Genomic DNA, 21,010 nt, shown 5'->3' on the forward strand with positions numbered 1-21,010 from the left:
TGTCCTACAAGAAGCCCACAAGTGAAGCATCTGAGCCAGGCATGCTGCAGCCACCCCTAGCTGCTCCAGCCTGCCTTGATCTGGCTTGAAAGTGGCCACTTCAGGAACCTTTTTCCCTGAAAACAGTCCTGTTAAGGCTCAGGTTTTGTCACCGAATTGATGAGCCCTTCCCTGAAGTGCTTCTTTCAGACACAGCAATTACCTGAATGAAAGTCAACAGCATGTACATGGCGTTGACTACTCAAATAACCAAAAGCTACATGAGTACTTTCAGATGTAGGATCCTTCTGACTAATATTACTATCACGTGTGACTAATGAGGGCTAGTTAAAATGTCAAGAGTTTTGGGGGGTTTTTTTACTACCTTTTTTCTTACTCACTCTCGCAGTAGATGATAATGAACTGACATGTTGTTTACTCATTCCATTTAAACAGTCCTGTGGGGACAAAAGAGTTGCCATAGTCTAACTGCTTCTGCGTAGTTTAGGAAGTCTTATGAGTGTTCGAATAAGGGTGGTTTTGCCTGGAAGCAAACAGACTTGGTTCTCTCACTTAAGAGTAGGTTGACGTTGAAGATAATGCAGAGCTACTGTTCCCAAGTGGGAGAAGACTGCTTCTGTAAGGCAAAATTTCCCCTGGAGTTCCCCTACCTGATGCACTGAACTTTTTCACTGCCAGTGAAGGAAAGCAAGGTCAGACCCATGGCATTCTTACTGTCCCACCCAGGGATGTGCAAGGAGTCCCTCCTGCACCTTCCCAGCACTGGCCCAGGGAGGTGACAGCAGTAGTTCCCGGGTACGTGGGCAGGCGATGGTAAAGGGAGATGGCTTAGCCTTCTCACCCAGCCCAGGAGATACCTCTCATCTGCAAAACCTGGCCCTCCACTGATGGCCTGGCTCCCCAGGGCAGCTCCAGAGCCTGGCTGCTCCTTCAGTGGCTCACTCAGCCATGCACGGCTCTCAGGCCAAGTCCTTTCAAAACAGCAAAGGGATTTTGGTTGCTATTCATGAGGCAGAGACATCACTGATAAGACTACTATACAACAGAGCATAATCCAATATATATCTAAAGGCAGCAAGAGCCTAAGAAAGGGCCTGGGGCATAAATGCCTAAAATTGAGAGACGATAAGGAAAATGCATGTATAAATGTATATGAATAAAATCAGGCAAAGTGAAGAATGCTGTCAATATTTACTTTACTGCAGCTGACCTCCCCATCGGTTCTTTCAGGTCGTTCGTTAAACGCATGGAAACTATTGATTTTGTCTAATTAAATCATTGCCGTGCATTTCACAGGGACAAACACTAAGCACGGACTGCGCTGTAAGGCTTGTAAGATGAGCATCCACCACAAGTGCGCAGACAGTATTGGACAACAGCGTTGCATGGGCAAGCTGGTAAGTGAGCAGCTCAGGGCAGCAAGTGCAGTGGGAGGCAACAGTTTGTGCTGGAGCCACTTTGTGTGCCTGGCCCCCTGGCTGGCATTCAGCTGGTGCGTTGGCAGAACTGATGCCAGGCCACTTCACTGAGGCTGGGAAAGCAAAGCCAGGTGGTGCCCTGTTACCAGTTTGGGCAATTGCTGCTACTCAAAAACCTGAACAAAAATGAAATGCAAAATCCGGTGGGCTTCGTGGATGTGAAAATAACTACATAATCCAGATTTAGCTAAATAACAGAATTAATTCACTTGATTTAAACTGTTCTTGGTGTAGCGTAAATCTCTCAAGAAATGCTATAAATTAGCCAAAATATTTTGATATAGTTTAACAAATGAAAAATCCTTCAAGTTATGTTTTATTGGCTTTTCCACTGCTAGGGCTCGAAGGAAAACTATAATTCATCTTAAAAAGAAAACCAAAGGATATTTCACAGTGAGATACTACAGAGTCTGAAGCAGTTTCTCAGTAGGAGAGGCTGGGAGGAGACCTGCCTCTGGATAGACGCAGGACCTTAGTGCTTGGGTCACATTTTGAGCAGCAAATTCTCATTATTGGTGAAGGCAGGCCACTGTGTTTGAGATGATTGTAACCCAGCTCAACAACTTTTAATGGGAATATGGTTCTTTTGGTTATTTTGGAAAAAGAACTTGGGAAAATGACCATTTGGAATATGAAAACTGTATACATATGTTCATGTTTCAGATGTTCTCGGATTTGTTGCAACCTGAAACAAATATGAGCTAAACCCAAAGAGTTTCACTGTGTTAAATGATGAAAAAATGCAAGCATTGACTTCAAAAGGGCCACAAAACCCATCTTTCATGGGAAAAATCTTTTCTCTCCAAGAGTATTCAGTGAAAGCTGTTGTTGTTTATACACCTGATGCAAATCTTTATGCCTTCAAACCATAATCGCTGTCCTCGTGTGAGGCATTCTGGTATAGGAAGTTGGTCTGTGAGGAGCTGAATGACCCCACTGCAAGCCCTGGACAAGCCAAGTACTAAATCATATGAGTTGTTTCAAGTATTTCTTGATTCCAGCCTCAGCTCTGGTGGTCAACAGTTTACCAAAGTGGAAAAGTAGCGGCCAGATTTACAGCAGAAAGTCATTCAGCAAAGTCACAGGTGTTTCATAAGCTGATGTTGTATCTGAATCAGTTTGGGAGCAAACTAAGGCTAGAGAATCTGGAATTATTCATCTAAGAAACCAAATTTATCAATCCCCTCATTCCTTCTAATCTATACTGCAGCTCATTAGCAAAAGAACTAGTTGTCTATTGGTTTTTTGACGTATACTGAACATAGGATATGGAAAATATGCACATCTCCACGAGGCTTTACTCACAGCGACTGGAAGTTCTTAAAGCCTGCAAAGATTAGAAAGCTGAGAGCCCATCTGTGAATCTCTGACACCTTGAAGGGCATTTCCAAAGATTTAGATGTTAGCACCTTCATTTGAGGTACTTAGCCTTTGCCTGACACATTTGCTAGCTAAGTGAGTAAATAGAGAGGTCGTAGGAAATGTCTAACCTTCTAAGAATGGTTTTTCGAGTGGTACGGGGCACCATTATTTGCCATATTGTGATATTCTTTAATGCTATAGCTTTAGCTTTTATACTGTGTTTCTCTACAAGTGGACATTGAGGAGACATCTGTTGACGAGTTAGGCAGTTTTTTGACCTTACAAGACAAAAAAGAAGAAAAAAGAAAAAATCAGTCAGCAGCAACCCTTGGAAAAACCTATAGAAAGGCTCTAGATTCCTTGGGTTTCATAAGTGCATGTATGGAAACAAGAGTATTTGGAGTTAGTGTGGGGAAGGATAGGCGCATGTTTTGCAAATACAAAACAATGCAAATTCACATTATATAAGAAAAAAGGGAGAGGGGAAACTTCCCAGAACCTCTAATGATTCAGCACTTCTCCTGCAATTAATTAGTGCTGCTTTTGTGTAAGACAAAGGGGAGCTGAATATGAGCCCCTCCTTCCACATAAGTACGGGAAATTGTGAGGTTTTTTCCAGGAGAAAAATCAAATAAACCCCTGATCTCTAAACCCCATACCGACTCAACAACAGGAGCAAATTTCTAGCCTTGTTACACTGTTACACCGCTAGCCAAAGAGCTGAGGTTGTTTCTACTGTCAGTCATGACAGCAATGCACTTCACTTGCTTTTGCTTTCTCTCCCTCCAGCCAAAGGGATTTCGACGGTACTACAGCTCACCACTACTCATTCATGAACAGTTTGGCTGCATCAAAGAAGTGATGCCTATTGGTAGGTTGTGATTGCTTTTCTGTTCAGTCTTCCATTGGCAGTGCTCTGCAACAGCAGCGGCAGACTTCCAGCCATGGTATTTACCCTCAGCAGCCTTCCAGCTCCTTTCAGTGACTGGATGTCCTTCTGCCATCTCAGGAAAGGACCACTTCAAAGATACAAAGCTGGAAGAGGAGAGGGTGTGTTTATTGTGTGTTTTGCTCAAACCCCCGTTCACATAATCTCTTAAAAATTACCCTGTTTATAATAATAACTACCTGAGATCAAGGTAGGAAGTTAAAAGGGAAGAAACACTGGAACATTGAGGTGAAGGTCTGAGCTGGGAAGAACCAGGTAAATGACAGAGATCAAAACATCAGGAGGCATTCAAACCACTGGTCTGGCTTTGGAGGGGTGTTGCTTGATTCCTATCCTTTTTCACCCACACTTCTTACTTTCCTTGTATTTTTATTAACCATGCCTACACGTTGCCTGAGTGTGTATAGGCATTTAATAGACCAGATTCTGCTCTCTGTAACACCAAATTCCTGAAAAGAAACATTTTTGAAATGGAGAAGTTGAGTTCATTCTGGAAAATAATTTTCCCCACCAGTCCTCTGACCAGGTAAGCCTGGCAGTACAAAAAATGAAAGCCAAAATTAGGCAGTCAGTTTTAAATTACTTCTCTGAGGACATTTGCTTTGTTGGTTCTGGCAGCTTAAAAAAAAAAAATAAATAGTATGTTACATGGATCTCATCTATGGTTCTATTTCTAAAAAAAACACCTTCCAGTTTTGTCAGAAGTAATAGAAACATTTTGAGCAAACTGGCTAAAAAATGTGGTGTGCTTTGCTCTCATCAAAATCCCGTGTATTTTGTCAGTACTTTGCCCAAAAATTCCCTCCTTCTAAGTAGTGCTACAAATGTACTGTATTCTCCACATCTACTGCCTTGTACTGTAAGGGAAGCCGAGGTCTAATAATGCAGTATGTAGAAGAGAGTTTGAACCGAATTTGCTCATGCCAGTTGAAGGAGACATCCATTTCTCTGCCATGGGAGATGACTTTTGGGGCCAACTATGAGGGGGAGTGGAAGCAAGACTTGAACAGACATTTGCCAGTGGGGATAGTGGCCTTTCTGTCTACACCTAGACTGAGCTGAGCAACTTCGAGCACATTCCAAGAGCAGGTCCCTACTCATGCCTACCTCCAAGCCATGTGTCCCTGCAGTAAGGCCATCAGTACCTTTCAAGGAAGATCCACATGAGCCAAGTAGGAACATTGTGAGGGTAGATGGATAAAGGAGATGGTTCACCCGTACCACAAGGACACTCAGGCACAATGCAAGGTTTTTCCCTTCAAGCATCTACTGTTGAGAGCAGTCCAAGAGGTCAGTGGTAGGAATAGGGAGCAAACATTGATTAAAGCCTCCCGGTACTTTGCCTTGCTTACCTCAGAGTAGGCAGCATCAGTGGTGATTAAAGAAGGAGGATGGCAGGTGGGGAGAGACAAAGCAATGGCTGGGACCCGCAGAGCCTGTATGAGGGGAGGACAATATTTATGGGAGTAGAGAGGCAGCAGAAAATGGATAGCAAAAGCCACTTTCACTATGTTAAACACTTTTTATCAGGATAGTCTCTCAACTTGTGCCTAAGCATATAGCCTAGCATGTTGGTAGAGGCAGGTGTTTCTCCAAGTGGAACAGGAACATGACTGGTTTCAAGGGATTGATGCATGTTTTGCTCCTTCTGTTGCAGCCTGTGGAAATAAGGTTGACCCGGTATATGAAACCCTCCGCTTTGGGACATCCTTAGCCCAGAAAACCAAAAAAAGCAGTTCTGGAAGTGGGTCTGACTCTCCCAACAGGAACTCTGTAAGTACCCCACATCTTTTTCCCATTTCTTTCTGGAGGAGCAACAGATTTACTCATTCACAGGAGTTTGTATCAATGTTCATAAAACTTGTGTTTCAACCGGGGAGGGGGGTGGGGATCTCTCAGCTTCCAAAATCACAGAATGGTTTGGGTTGGAAGCGACCTTAAAGATCATCTAGTTTCAACCTCCCTGCCATGGGCAGAGACACCTTCCACTAGCCCAGGTTGCTCAAAGCCCCATCCAGCCTGGCCTTGAACACTGCCAGGGATGGGGCATCCACAGCTGCTCTGGGCAGCCTGTGCCAGTGCCTCACCACCCTCACAGTAAAGAACTTCTTCCTAATACCTAATCTGAATCTACCCTCTTGCAGTTTAAAGCCATTGCCCCTTGCCCTATCACTACATGCCCTTGTAAAAAGTCCCTCTCCAGCTTTCCTGTAGGCCCCCTTTAGGTACCAGAAGCTGCTATAAGGTCTCCCCAGAGCCTTCTTTTCTCCAGGCTGAACACCCCAAACCCTCAGCCTGTCTTCACAGGAGAGGTGTTCCAGCCCTCCCATCATCTTTGTGGCCCTCCTCTGGACTTGGTCCAACAGGTCCATGTCCTTCTTATGTTGCTGGCCCCAGAGCTGGACACAGTACTCCAGGTGGGGTCCCACAAGAGCAGAGTAGAGGGGGAGAATCACCTTCCTGAACCTGCTGACAAGAAAACGTGTTATTTTTGCAAACTCAGGTTTTATATATCTTTTCGATGACTCTTGAGAAAAAGAGAAAAATACAAATTAAATTAATAATCTTCTTTTATCAGATTGGAAAAAAAAATTATATTCTTTTGATTTTGCATATCTGTGTAAAAGTCGAACAGAGATATTTAACTGTTGTGCTGTACTAGATGCATACTGCCTGTTGTTGATGGTGGGCATTTACCCTTTATTCAAGCGATAGAGATGGGCTGGAGTCCTCAGAGCCTAGATTTAAAAGTACGAGCTCCACAGTACAAACCCAGAAAAAGTTAAGGCACTGGTCCTGCAACAAGGCGTGGGACTGACACCTTCACATTTGCCCGGTGTAGATTCAGGAAGGAGGCATCACCAATTTGAGTTTTCCTCTCAACACCCAGATACAGGCAGGGGACTCAGCCTGTTGGATCCACACAGGGAGATTTTCACTTTCATGTTAATCTTTGTCATTCACTCCCTCCTATCATAAAAGTCACTTTCTTCATGATCGTGGCAGAAGAGCTGGAGAAGGAGGACAAGTGAAACAATAGTTCTCTTAGCTCTGTCTTTTCTAAATCCATACCTAGTTCAACAGTAACAATTACTAATTTCTTCCTTATAGAACTGGGTTTTCCAAAATGGTTGGGCCCCATGAGATCAGAAGCTCATTCATAGTGTTGAAAGAACATGTCTTTCATGTTCTCATGAATATGTCTCTCACCTCTCATAAATGGGCACTTAAGCCTATGCTTGAGGGTCTCCTTTTTTCCCCAAGATCCTCCCCACTCCACTCCCCTGCCAGAAAGAAAAACCCAAAAAACCAATCCACACCTGAATACTCTGGAGGCTAAAGCTGATTGTCAGGTCTAAAAATCAGACTCACATTATCTGACAATCTCTCCTGCACTCGCCTCAGAATAAAAACCACCAGGCACAGAGACATAATGAGACTTGGTGTCCCAGCCTCATAGCAAATACTTATATGTTTAATTTAAAGTTGTGCTAATATCTGTATATGTTAGGTAAAACATCTGCCTGGCACTTGAATGTATGCTTACTCACGTGGCTCGACTGTAACCTCAGGTGTATAGGGGACCTCTAAACAGATGCCCGTTTGTGCCAGGTGGGAAACAAGGCAGACAAATTTAAATGAGAACAAAGTGAAATCTCCAAGGGAGTTATTAAAGGACATGTACTCTATCCATCCTTGTTTGTCCCTTAAAAGGAATTTGGTGGCTTCCATTCTTTTTTAAAACCCAAAATGACTCTAGAACTGCCACATGGCAATTACAGTTCTTTCTTTCAATTATTTAATTTACATTGAAACAGAAGTTCTACAAATGTAATTATTGCTTTCTAAATCAATAAAACAATCTGTTGAATTATAAATGACAACTCAAGCGTAGAAATCACGAATGCTGTGTCAGCTTGCCCTAGGGAGCTGATCATAACTAGGTGGGGTGTGGGTATAGAATGAGGAATGCAAGTTCATTATGGGAATTTCTTCAGGGTATTGAGGCTGAGAGAGAATTTAACGTGTCAGTGTGCAGAAAATAGAAGATATTAGAGACCTGAATAAACAGACATGTGAAAACATCACTTTTGCCAGTGCAAGCCTGTGGATTGAGATAAGGATAAAAAACAGGGGCAGGCACAACCCTGATCCAAGTGATGGGGCCATGGAGCTTTACAGCTGTGATGAGTGACCCAGGAGCAGGCACCGACCAGTGACCAGAGCAGGGAGGTGACACAGAGCATCTACAGCCCAGGTGAAAATGCACTAGAGAATGTGAGCTAGTAGTAGTGACCTTTCCCCAGTGGTCCTCACTTCCGTGCTGCTCTGCTCCTCTCCAAGCAGAAGCAGCAATGCAGCTGTGAGGCTCATAGCAGCACAGGGGCTTTGTGGCTGGGATATGCCCCAGCCCTGGGAGCTGGGGAGTGCTTCAAGGTTCTGCCATGTCACCAAACCAGGGACGTGACACCAGGGATCCTACCTCACCTCGCAGGTGTGTCCAAGCTGTCAAAGGGCTAGCTCTGGGTCAAAGCAGCCTAGCTGCTGCTTCTGAAGGTACTTGAAAGCAAAAGCGACTAGCCTAGGAGCCATGCCTTCCTTCTACATCCATGCAAGCTTCCAGGACTGCAGTTCATGTTTCTGCACAGAGTAGAGATAACAGTCTTGCTCTGAACTAGTCGAGGTATTTTTAACATGACGGAGCAGTGTGGACGCACCCACTGTGATTTTTCAGCCCGGATTCTGCATTTCCCATAAAAGAAAGTGGCCATATGCTCCAGATTTACTACCTACTGCTTCCTTAAAAAATGTGCTTCTGCAACCCACATTTTACAGAAAGTCACTTGAGGTGATGTAAATGTAATTCCAGTTCTTGTTAGCTTTTCGTGGATCAGCTCCTCCCAAAAACAGCTTTGCACCTCTGTCATTTCTATTAGACCATTTGTTATCTAGCTGTTGACTGAAAAATCATTAAAAGTAACTGAGATACTTCAGGAGATTTTGGATGAGGTATAGACTGAGGAGGCAGTCACTGCACATCCTGTAAGCACTAGTACCCACCCAAATGTGAAACTAATCAGCAATTAGGAAGCTAGTCTATGAAGACTGAAGAACATGCTGCAGCAATGAGCCAACAAAGCCAGTCTTTCCCTTCCCCACCCAGCAACTAGAAATCCCTAGATATGCTCTACACTGACTCTGCGTTAGCACGGCTATGTCAGTGCCTTCTCACCCAGAGCTGACCCCTTTGTGCAAGATGCAATACAAGCATAACCTGCTGCAAAAGGCTGAGTCTAAAAACCAGGCATAAGAGAGCAGTAAAAGTAGAAGGTTCTTAAAATAGCAAAGGAAACAAGATAACCACCAGATACCTGTAGCATGAATCTACTTTTAACCTCTTTTTTCATTAGAATCTTTGGATGGAGAAGTAGCTAGGAAAGTACTAGACAGGGGCAATAAAATTTTTGAAGTACATTCTAAAAAAGTTTTGTTTTCAACACTAGTAGAAGGGAAAAAACTTATAAAAATGTATAAAGCAATTTGGATTTTGTGCTCCCTAAACAAAAGTAGCAAATGTTCCTAGTTTGGCTTTTCTCCCTGTAATGCAGGCAAAGGTCTGCAAAGCAATAAGCAGAGCTATGTGTACAGTACAATTATAAAGTGTGATGGAATAATGAAGTTAAATCCTTCCACATGTCTCAAAATCCTGTTAACAAGAAATAAATGAAACTTAGGAACATATAAAGGTTTACAGTTCTTCAGATTAGAGAGAGCACCTGACTCAAGTTCAATGTTTGGGGTTTTTATGGTTATCAAAAATGTCTTACCCAGAAGAAGTCACATGCAGAGAGTTCAGAAACTAAAGTTCTGTAAGGTCAGATTCGGACAGGGTTGTTTGGAGCAGCTCCTGGTTCCTGTCGGGCTATACACGGAGAAGCTGACTACCCGACCAAGGAATCTGGTGCCTTACGCAGAGTATACTTCTGAGGTTTGAGATTATGTCATCCCATGTTTTCCTACATTCGAGAACAATGGGTCCCTAATCATGATTGACATTAATATGCTACAAATAAGAGATCATAGTAATTCTAACAACATTTGAGTTTTGTTTTTCCCTAGCTATGCCAGCAGGATGAGTACGTAAAAAGCAAGTTAGGGCAGATAGTTAAAGACTGACTTCACCAGCTCCATCGCACTCCAGCTCCTTCTTTGCAGCATGTTAACAGAATTAAAATTACCCTTACATTACAGTTATTTTACTGACTAATGTATTTAGGGTTAATAAATTGATAGTCAATAGTTTCAAATAATATCCAGTCTCCTTGGTAGGTAGCTATTTGCTGTACCTGCAGGATCTACAAATTCCCCCAAGCCTCTTCTATTTTATGCAGAAACCCACACTGTTTAACATAATCCTTTGTTCCTTAACTTTCACTTCACTTTATACTGAAGAAATGTATCTGTACTGCAGCCCGTAAACTTGGTCTGGAGGTCTTTCTGGGCTTTCGCTGCTCCCTGTGAAGTATTGGTTGTGCATCACCGGACACAATGTTTTCTGCAATCCCATGAGGCTGACTTGCTCTGCTCTGATAGCACCCAAGTACTGCATTCTCCAGAGGCTCTTGTGTGCTCTTATTTCACTCTCTGCTCACTTTTTCTGGCTTATCCCATCTCATCTGCTCTTTCTGTCCCTGCAGACAGCTGACCTGGCAGAAGTTCCTGAGGAAGGTGATGGCTCTGCAGGCACCCTTGACATAAGCAGGAAACGCAGCAACAGCGGTGAGTGCTGCCAGGCCTGGATAGCATCTTCAGCTGTACAGGCCTGCCTACAACCACTTTCAGATGTTTTTCTATGGCATGTCCATGTTTTAACAGCATCCTGGTTTTCAAAGTGGGAGGTGAGTGGGGCATATAGTTGGTGCAACAATGTGGGGAATGTTTTTTTGCCATTCAGGTGAAATGCAAGCCACCAGTTTTCTGAATTTGTTGTGTTCAGACCTGACACTGGACAAGGTTCAGGTCCATTCTCTGTCTCCTATGCTTCATGAACATGACTTTAGGCTAACCACTTAATATGCGTCACTTCCACGTTGGCAAACTGGAACAAAACCAATACTTTCTTTTCCATGTGTTTGACTTGTCTATGTGTCTCTATATACCATAACCTCTTTGGGACATATGATACCCATATATCTGTAAAATATTCAACAGAACGAATGCTGATTATAACTGCAGCTTCTCAATACAACTATAGTATGTGGCCAGTAATATTAATAGCCCAATTCCTTTGCTTTGCAGTACAAGTGTAATGTTTTTACAGCATTGGTATGATGGGATTTCAAGACCATCATACCAATCAAGAGCTTACTAATTAAATCTCAGCCACTAAAGGACATTGTTGGTGACCCTGTTCTTGCATTCAGCCATAGCGAGGGCAGCAATAAGCACAAAGGGGTTTGGAGCACTAAGTGAAACTTCAGGCACAAACCACCACAGCAACTTCTCTAACAGCACCTGAAGGCTGCTTTGCTGAGTCTCACATGAGATATACACTATAAAACCAAATCACAGTGAGCGTAGCTTTCCTTTTCATAGCACCCCCCATGCTCCTCACATGCTGCTAGCAATTCATGTAGGTGAAACGTCAGCTTCAGCTGCCCATTCCCATTTTATGCCACCTCCTTATTTCTTCCCTCCCTTCCTCCTCCTATCACTTCTCACTGTTTTCAGTCATTTCTTCCCTCTCATTTTGTGAACATCCTATCTATGTTTTCTGCTTTCCCCTGACAATACTTTTTTGTCCTCTGTCTTGCAAGTGCAAGATGACCTAACCTGGTTAAAGATGAAGAATTCAGTCTGCTTCACATTGTTTAATCCTGCCCACCTGAGATTATTTGGCCTGGTTTGAGTTTTCAGATAACTTTTCATTTCATTGTCAATCAGTAGTTTCATTTCTGAAACCTAAAAAAACTTTTGCCTCTGAAATCTGTATTCACTGAATGCACTGAGGCATTCAAGGAACTTACTCAAAGAGATTAGTTCAAAAACTCAGCATGTGTCAAACCTCCAAATAACTTCCGTGGCACATTAACGATTCCTTTGATCAGCACTGGCTTTTTTATAATCCATCCTTCAGAGGCTCAGGGTATAAATTATGCATCAGTCACTCCAAAAATTTCCCCTTGGTAGATTTTTAATAAAACGCTTGCACTGTTTGCACAAGCTATGGAAATGGTAAAATCCTTCTCAGAGTGTAAAAATCCCTGGCTTTTAGTTTTGTTTTGTTTTTTCTTTTTTGCCTACTGCTGCTAGGGCAAACAAATAGGAAAGCAGATGGATTTCTGTTGTGTGGAGACATGAACTACATACCTCTATGGCCTTCAGATTCAAGTGCCTCCAGAGACCATGAGTTAAAGAGAGATTAAGATTTTAATGAAGTAAATTCAAAATGTTGTTACAGGGTGATTCACTACTCTTTTTCCTCAGTTGACCACTGCCTCTTTATCAGGCAGTTCCACATTAATACCTTGATGATAAATCAGATCCATTCCAGTTCTTGCTTTTTTTTTTTTTTTTCCCCATTAAAAAGACCTCTTCTGCAAATAAGATTTTAGGAAAATGTACATTTGAGACTCTTTGCTTAAAGGGAAACAGCAGAAAAGACACAGCCTGCAGAAGGGTGAAGGGACCTAGCGTATGTGTGGCTGTGTAACCAATCCTATAGCTACAACAACTTCAAGGAAAGATTCTTTTATTCAGGCTCCGGCATACATAATATGAAGCAAAGCTTCCTAGTTTAAAACTGTAAAACAGCATACCTAATTTCCAGCCCTTCAGCCTCCTCTAAGCCAGTCATACGCCTTCGCTACTATGAATTGCCACCTGTAATAGAAGTTCCGCAAGTCAAAACGCACCTTAAGGGACATGTATGAGCCTGTTATCAACAGGAATTTAAGCACTTTCCCCTTGAGTCAAATATGGGATGTCCCTGCAAGCACAGGTTTGGTGAGCACTTCTGGGCAAACACAAGATTAAGTCCAGCTCTCTCCCCACCGGCTGGGTCGGCCCTACAGCTCACGAGGCTGTACATTAGTAACTAGCCTTTATTTTCTGTCACAGAGCAGAAATTACTCCAAACATGATGCTGAAATACTTCCACTTTGTCTGGTGAATTACTTTTTGCAAGTCCAAAATGCTCCTAATAACCCAACTTATTACTCATGAGAACTTTTCCTATTCGTCTCTCTAACTCCTTTTCCTCTGGACACAAAAAACAAAGCATAGGAAGTAGGACTTAAACACTGCCAGACTGTAGCAGCAGCACTTTACACCCCTTTATACAGATGTCAGATATACGTGTACCCCTATAGAAGACACAGGAAAGTAATTTAATGTTTAAGGGTGTCCCTCTGGTGCCTGTGACAGTTTGCAGGGTCAGAGTCCCTCTGTGACGGGACTTAGTGAGGAGCCCAGTGGGGCCCCCAGGTCAGCTCCAGTCAGGCCACCTGGGCAGAATTTGGGGCATTTTCAGTTGAAATGCTGCAGGTATCAGCTCACATGCTGTCTTCCCATTCACGCATTGAAACTTATTATGCTATTTATGATGCACAATATTGTCTTACATTTTATCAGAGAACCTGTGTTTGTGTGTGCTGGTCAATGGATGTTGCTTTGTACAAAATCTTCTCCACACATGCTGTGGCTGCTGTTTTAGCTGCCTTTCCTCTGTTAGAAGAACACTATGGGTTTTTTTCAATGTCTAAGTACAAGTGTCTACTATTAAGGAACCTTACTATTTCACTCGTAAAACTTCTTCAAAGGCTCTTTGTTTGGTTTTCAATTACAGTGTAAAATAGCCACAGAAATACGTGTTAATGGAAGAAAGGGTGAGCAAATGAAAGAGCAGAGCAGGAAAGAAATTCAGCAGTTTGGTATTCCCTGGCACCTTCTTCCCCCCCAACACATCTAACTGTAGCACAGAGAAAAAGAAAATGTTCTCAATCAGCCTGCTACTTATTACCATTTTTAAGATTTCCAGATTTTTAGAGGCTACAAAATCCAGCTTCTGCTCAAAACACCTGCAGAGGTGGGAGAAGATGCTGATGGTTCTAGCTGCTCAAAGAGTCCAGCTGTTAAAATAATGTTCAGACTTTATCCAGAAGCAGGAAACACTGGGCAATTCTTAAAATGTGAAGGGGGAATTCAGTCGATGCAGGGAGATAACTGAGGTCAGCTCATGAAGCAGTTTCAACTGACTGGATACCGGGTACGTTAGGTGCTGTGACTGTTGTCTTATTCCGTGAGTTTCTGATTTGGTAACTTAGAAGCAAATTTTCACGCATACAGGCCTGTGTCTCAGATAACCCATCCTGATCTGAAAGCAATTCAGGTACCTCCTATAAAATCAGAGAGGGAAGCAGTGTATCCAGTGCTCCCCAGGCAGGGACTGCTGGAGAGAGATCAAAGGCGGCTATCAAACACGTAGAGGTAGAGGGTCAAAGGAATGGGGTTTGCATACAAACTTCCCACAATATTGCTCGTATATGGTTATCAGGTCTTGCAGTGCTTTTAAATGGAAATGCTGCTCATCCTAAACATGAAAACACAGCATTCACTGTGAGGAAAAGGCTGCTGGACTTTAAATAGCAATGTAATGAGGGGACCTAGGTTCTATTCCCAGTGCTGTACCTGTGTATATTCATCTGATCAAAATGGTTATTTGCTACTAATTTTAAATTCTTCAGGACAGAGATTGGTTTTTGCCATGTGTCAGTGGTCTATGTGGTTTTGTTGGGGGTGTAGAAGGGTTCAGAGGAGAGCACAAGGGATCAAGCAAAGTAAGGGGGGAAGGGAAGAGACTAACAAATTAAAGGTGATCCTGTTGAGGTGAAGAGTCTTAAACTACTCCTAAAATGTCATGTGATTGCTTTATTTCAGTGTTTACATACTCCGAAAACGGCACAGAACACTTTGGAGAAGAACCAAAAAATATACATACACTGGTAAGGTCATAAATTTTGTGAGAATGCAATGGGAATGGGAAGTCGTATAAAAGTCTTTATGTTTTTATGGACAGCTGTGGACCTTGAGTAGGTCTGCTGGGGAACTATTCTGGAGAAGCATCAATATCTGACTGTCTTGTTCTTATACCATTTCTGGACCACTGGTCACAGCTGGAAGCAATATACAGGACTAGATGGTTCTTTGGTTTAACCGTTATGGTCCCTTTGATGTTCTTCTGTTTATTACAAATTGATACTGTGAATGTGAAAGATCCAGTGTAAAGGCCAGGTCATTACAATAGAACTGCAGTAGCATAAAAATCACAGATTTGATTGAGAGAAGTATTTGAAGTTTGTTTTAGGTGCTTTTTATTCTGCAGATTATCAGTGGAGAAAGCAAGGAGAGTATCCAGACTTCTCTGTGGGAAGCCCAGCACAAGCAACTTTCTCTTTAAGAAACTGATTTTCCCACCGTGGTTTTTTTGACCTGTGTACTGTATCGTTCTTGCTTTATCAATAATGGGGACTATATAATAGACACATTATATAATGGCTGTAATACACTACCGGGCTTATAAGAATGTACATTAATAGAGAGCAAAAGGCAGACTCCTTTTTAAGATCTCACCCAAAAGACCAACCTGAGCAGATTTCTGCTTGTGTTCTTTGGAAGCTTTGAATTTGATCCTGGGGTTCAAAGAATTTTATTTCTAAATGAAGATAGTTGCTGCTTTAGTGGCTTGCAATGTGTCTGGGCCATAGTCCTCGAAGATGTGAAAGTGGTGAGATAATTCTGGGTCATTTCTCGGAAGCTTAGGCCCTGGTTCCTCAGTCTCTAACAAAGTGAATCAAATTCCTGTATAGGACAGACTTTTAAATTTTCTCTTTCTCTTTTTTTTTCTTTTTAAGGGACCTTTTTATAAAAGCACGTTACAAATGAACACCTATGTTGCCTTGTACAAATTTGTACCACAAGAAAATGAAGACTTGGAGATGAGGTAAAGCCCAAAAATGTTTGTTCATTGATTTGACTAATGCAAACTGAGGGTCATGTGGCTGTGTATGACTATGGGGGAGGAAGGGTACATTCTGACATTTGTATTAAACATTTTTATAGAGGTATCCGCTTGTAGATACAAAGATGTTCTCATAGGTAAAAAGCTGGTGAGTAACTTTTTTGGCAAGGACACAGTAACTAAAAAGTTTCAAAAACACTTATGTCACTTCAAGAACAAGATGGCTTTCAGCTAGAAAATATTCAGTTTTCAGTTGCTTTGTTTTTTCAGCCAGAAGTTTTCAACTAGGAATTCCTTACCAGCTCTCAGGCTGATCTTGAACATTTTACCAGTTCCGTTTGATTTTCTCTCACATTCAGGTTATGTCTGACAAAAGAGAACGATGTCCAGCTGCTGGATGGCAGTGTTTTCACATAAGAAAGATGCATTCTGGACTTTGCAAAATAACCTTGTTAATTCCAATTTTTAACATTTCCTTCCTTAGCTCTGCATCAGTTGCTGGCACTGCAAGGTCTAATCCAAGCCCACTGAAGTGAAAGGACATCTTTTAGTGCAATGTTTGACTCATGCTACTCACATTTTTCATGGTCTTGCTAGAGCTCTTGTTGTGAAATGTGTCACCTCTCTTTAAGTCATCTCCTATATCAAAATAACCATGCACATGGCACAGAATTTAGAGAATTGCCAGAGAAATGCCCCTCTCATCAGCATCTCCTTCACTGAAAGCCTTTTTCCCGTTCCCAGCTGTGCCTTCTCACTGCTGTGAAAACAAGGGGTGGGATGTAAGGCAGAAATTACAAACTTCCCTATCATTCTGCTTTGCCAGTTTTTCCTAATCATTATTTCCTCAGAAAATAACCAGAGGGTATGGTGACCTTCAGTGCAACTTGCCAGCTATTCTGTTTGAGGGATTCCACTTTGCATCCTGCTCCTTTAGGGGTGTATTCCAGCTTGCACATTTGTTCCACAAACAGGAACACCACTCAGACAAGCCTGCACTGAACCACCATCTTCATCAAGACATAGCAATCCAGAAAACACATCACTTTCTGAAATTCTTCTGGCCCTCATATTAGGGGAGAAAGTAGCCTGCAGCCTGCATCCTGGACTGTCATAACTAACCAGCTCTTTGCAGAGCCACCCACCAGCCAGGTTTTAGACTAGTGTTACCCACCTACAGCAGCGTCTTTTGTCCTGTGGCCAGATAGTCAGTAATGCATGGGTTAACACTGTTTCATAAGGGATGCCAAATAGCTAGAAATGTTGTTTGGTCACTGCAGAGCCAGGCAGGATTCAGCTCAGCTGTGTGAACTTTCATTTAACATAGCTGAGTTGCTGTAGACGGGTTTAGCATGGCAATGTTGTCAAGATTGACAAGCACTGTCCTGGGAACCCAAGTCAGGGATCAACTGGACACCGATCAGCCCTAACACAATGAAGGCAAGCAGTGGGGGAGGGACTTGAGATGGGAAGAAGAGTTAGAGCAGATTTCTGGAGATCTCAGCTCACCTCTGAGGGGGTGCAATGAGTAACAGCAAGAGTAATGTAGGTCCAGCTAGGACTTCCACTTTGAATCCTTTTTGGGGATTAAAGACATCTGTGTTAGCCCTCTGCTAAAAAATATCAGAAAGCAAGATCTGCAGGTCTCGCATCTAAATATCTCAGTACTCAGACTGTTGACATGGAAAGACTTTAGGTTCAGTTGCCATCTTTATCTGACAACAAAAGAAGTTTATATTTTCTGTTACTTTTCTAACAACCATGCTGAAGGGTATTTAGAAGAGGGGGTTCTCTAAATCTTTCTTGTAGGTGTTCTACCTTGCAGTGTAAGGGCTCCAGTGGTGTTACAGCCTATTCACTTTGAAGTGGCAAGATTGGCTCCCTCAAAACCTCTATCAGTGTTGTATATTAAATATTAACTGGAATAAGGGACTCAGATGTCTTTTGCTATGGAAAAAAACACTTTTACCACTGGGATATGAAGTTGTCCTTTTTCACTAGCTTCTTTTCTCAGCTCAGCAACATTTAATTATTCCAAACACATTGGAACATCATCCTGAGGAAGACTTGAGAAAAATCCTACCTTGCTGCTCTATTGATAGCACCTTTCTGTGAAAGCTGGAAATTTCTGGTTCAAATTACACAGTGTTGTAAGACTAAATGCCTGCTTCTCCGGTTGTCAGCAGCAATGATAACCACTTGGAAAGCGGACCAAAGAGGCCCACCACCTCCCCCATTTCTAGTTGCATCCTGGACAGGTCCACATCTTCTATGTGTGCTCTGAAAGAGCCTGTTACGTTGGACCCATTATCCACCACATGCTCCAGATGTATTTGCAAGCTCTTGTTCTGATACCTCACAATACAGTGAGCTTAACAGGGACTGGAAGGAAAACTGAATAATTAGGGGTCAACCATTAATTTTATTAAGATCAAAGAAATGCCTGTTATCAAGCAGACAGAGCTTTTTGAGGTTAATCTGTTTGGAAATGGGCTGCCACTTACTTTCTACAGTGCAGTGCTATTATAATTACATAATAACGTTGATGAAGTGCCACCAATGGGAGGAAGGAGGTCAAATAACTGTACAACTACCTGCACAAAATCCATTCAGCACATTTTGCTATTAGCATTTCCAGCCAAATTATTCTCCTAGCTCTGCTTTGGAACTAGTCAGCTGGATGCTGATACTTAGCAATTACAACCCTGCAACACACATTATAAAGGTAAATATGTCCCATTCAAATAAAAAAGACATTCTTGGGCAGAATTATATCCCTGCTGACTAATTGCCTTTGTCAGTTAAATAAAACTATTTGCCTGCTGCCTTCCTTCTTCAATCGCAGCTTGAAAACATAGATGATAAAGTGGTGTGTCCCAACAATGTGAAATATCTTGAAGTACCAAGATAATGCCTGTAACAGAGAGGCACTGTATTTTAAACAATTTCGTATTAAACAAGAAGCAAGAATTCCAGTCCACAGATGTGGCTGCAAAATAAAGATCTAGCACAAACATACAGAGACTCTCTTTTTACATTGTGATGTATGATTGAAGAGGACCTTGCTGCCTCATTGAGTCAACCTTCAGCAAATGCTCAAATAAAAGGCAAAGCAAGGACCACCTTCCTATTAGAAGGTAATTGTGGAAGCTGGTGCAGCATAACAATTAAGAGTCATCTCAACTACTATTCCTCTTCTAACTACAGGCCAGGGGATATGATCACTCTTCTGGAAGACTCCAATGAAGACTGGTGGAAGGTATGTGCTAATTATTTTATATCTGTTTTCTTTCTAAAGGGAAAAATATGTTATTTTCAATACTGAACTTGTATTAAAGCTACTAGCGTTAACGATCTTCTATCAATCTGTTTTCTCCACAGGGGAAAATCAATGACAGAACTGGATTTTTTCCTGCTAACTTTGTTCAGAGAGTGCAACACAATGAGAAGATTTACAGGTGTATCAGGACGTTCATCGGCTGCAAGGAACAGGGACAGATAACTCTGAAAGAGAACCAGGTAAGTTCCCTTGTGTTGGATCCCCACCATCCCCACCATCCAGCAGTCTGACTGGAGGGAAAGTTGTGCAAGATGAACACAGGCAGATGCTGTACCCTGCAGTTTTACTTCAAGATCTATTATTTGCGCAGTAACAATGTCTAGTAGCCAGTTAAGAGCAGCATTGGCCTTGTGCAAACACACGCTCCCTAACCTACCCTAAATTTTCAGTCTGATAGACAGTCATGAAGATATTTCACATATTACTCACTCTCCTACTGACTTCAGAGGGACAGCCTGAGGAACACACAGTCTTAGAGGCAGACCTTGTGTACCCCAAAAATGATCTGGTTTTCTTTTATTAGAGCTAATGTAATAAAAAAAACCATGTAAGTGCTAATAATCCTTGGGTATACACAGCATGGCACAGCAATACAGTAACCAGAATAGATTTGAACTGCTCCTGTGCACATAGTCCATTGGCAGCCCTGAAGTTGCTAGAAAGAGAGAAAGTGCTTAAACTATTTTTTAACCAACACCTCCTTTGATTGTTTATATATGTGCACACAGAAGGAATAAATATTACCAAAGCAAAATGAGAGATTTTGCTGCCTTTGTGCTCCACAATAAGCAATACACAAAGGGCAAAGCTTGGGAAAATGGTAGTGTGGGAATGTGGCAGGCCAGCATGAAGGAATGGTCAAGGTCTGAGTGCCTTCCCATCAGCGGGCATACCAGACCCTTTCTGTTAGTGTAGCTGCTGCTGCAAACAGTGAAGGCTCAGCTTCTTGTCCCATTTCTCACAAAACCAGTTTCTAAATGGGCAGGTCTGGCAGCCTCATCTAAGGATGAGGTTTTCCTGTTGTCCCTGTTTCATAATAGGCTCACAAGAGAGCTCGTAGTCAGGGGCACGTCATCATCTCTGGTAGGGCAGGAGGCAAAGAAAGGGATGAATCTGTCCTGTCTGTCTATTGCTTCCTGGGTTTTTGCAAATTTATCAGCTCTGTCTCAAACCCACACAAATGCTAAGGCTGAACGTGAATGCTGTCAGGTCCTCAGTCCACGCGGGAGAGGCTTCACAGGAAGAAAGAAATAAATATTTGCTGTAAAGCAAAGGGCAGAGATCAGGCAGAACACACAAATGCAGAGACATGAGAGGGAAGGAGTGGAGCCAACAGATCCCACCCCACCCTTGCACAAATTACATAAACAAGGGACATTCAAGTAGCTTCAAGGCTGATTTGAGTAATTTCCAGACAGGACATGGACACTCATCTGCTTCCCACTGTCCCTCTATACAGGGTTTGAGCCCTCCACCAAATAGAGAGCTTTGCAGGGGCTGTCTGTGCCTCAGTTTCCCTTTGCACTGAAACATGGTTTTGTGGTGGATTTGGCAGTGCTAGGTTAACAGTTGGACTTGATAATGTTAAAGGTCCTTTCCAACCTAAATGGTTCTGATTCTATGAACCTATAACAGCCCCCCCGTGAGAGCCTGCAGCATGCACAAGGGCCAACGTGTCACAGCAGCATGGGGACAGGAGCACAGGGGCTCCCGAACATAGCCTGTGCAATGTGTGTCCACATCCCTGAACGGCTGCCTGAATGGCAACATTTTTTTTTTTTTTTTTTTAAACCAGAACAATATTCTTATTCTGGAAAACATTTTGTTACTGGGAATTTTTTACTTTAAAAAAATCATTTTAT

The 21,010-nt window shown here is 42.4% G+C and overlaps 1 protein-coding gene across 3 annotated transcripts in view; it reads left to right on the top strand.

Moving 5' to 3' along the window:
• Positions 1-21,010, top strand: part of STAC (SH3 and cysteine rich domain) — a 74,825-nt gene that overhangs the window by 44,496 nt on the left and 9,319 nt on the right. For all 3 annotated transcript variants that reach the window (XM_056338025.1, XM_056338026.1, XM_056338027.1), the window contains exons 3-10: positions 1,297-1,397; positions 3,630-3,711; positions 5,447-5,562; positions 10,488-10,569; positions 14,728-14,792; positions 15,702-15,790; positions 19,016-19,067; positions 19,190-19,327. In XM_056338025.1, coding sequence (XP_056194000.1) covers positions 1,297-1,397; positions 3,630-3,711; positions 5,447-5,562; positions 10,488-10,569; positions 14,728-14,792; positions 15,702-15,790; positions 19,016-19,067; positions 19,190-19,327 — 725 coding nt within the window. The remainder of the gene's footprint in view (positions 1-1,296; positions 1,398-3,629; positions 3,712-5,446; positions 5,563-10,487; positions 10,570-14,727; positions 14,793-15,701; positions 15,791-19,015; positions 19,068-19,189; positions 19,328-21,010) is intronic.

Source organism: Falco biarmicus, chromosome 4, assembly GCF_023638135.1.
Source record: "Falco biarmicus isolate bFalBia1 chromosome 4, bFalBia1.pri, whole genome shotgun sequence".
Classification (NCBI taxonomy): Eukaryota; Metazoa; Chordata; class Aves; order Falconiformes; family Falconidae; genus Falco; species Falco biarmicus.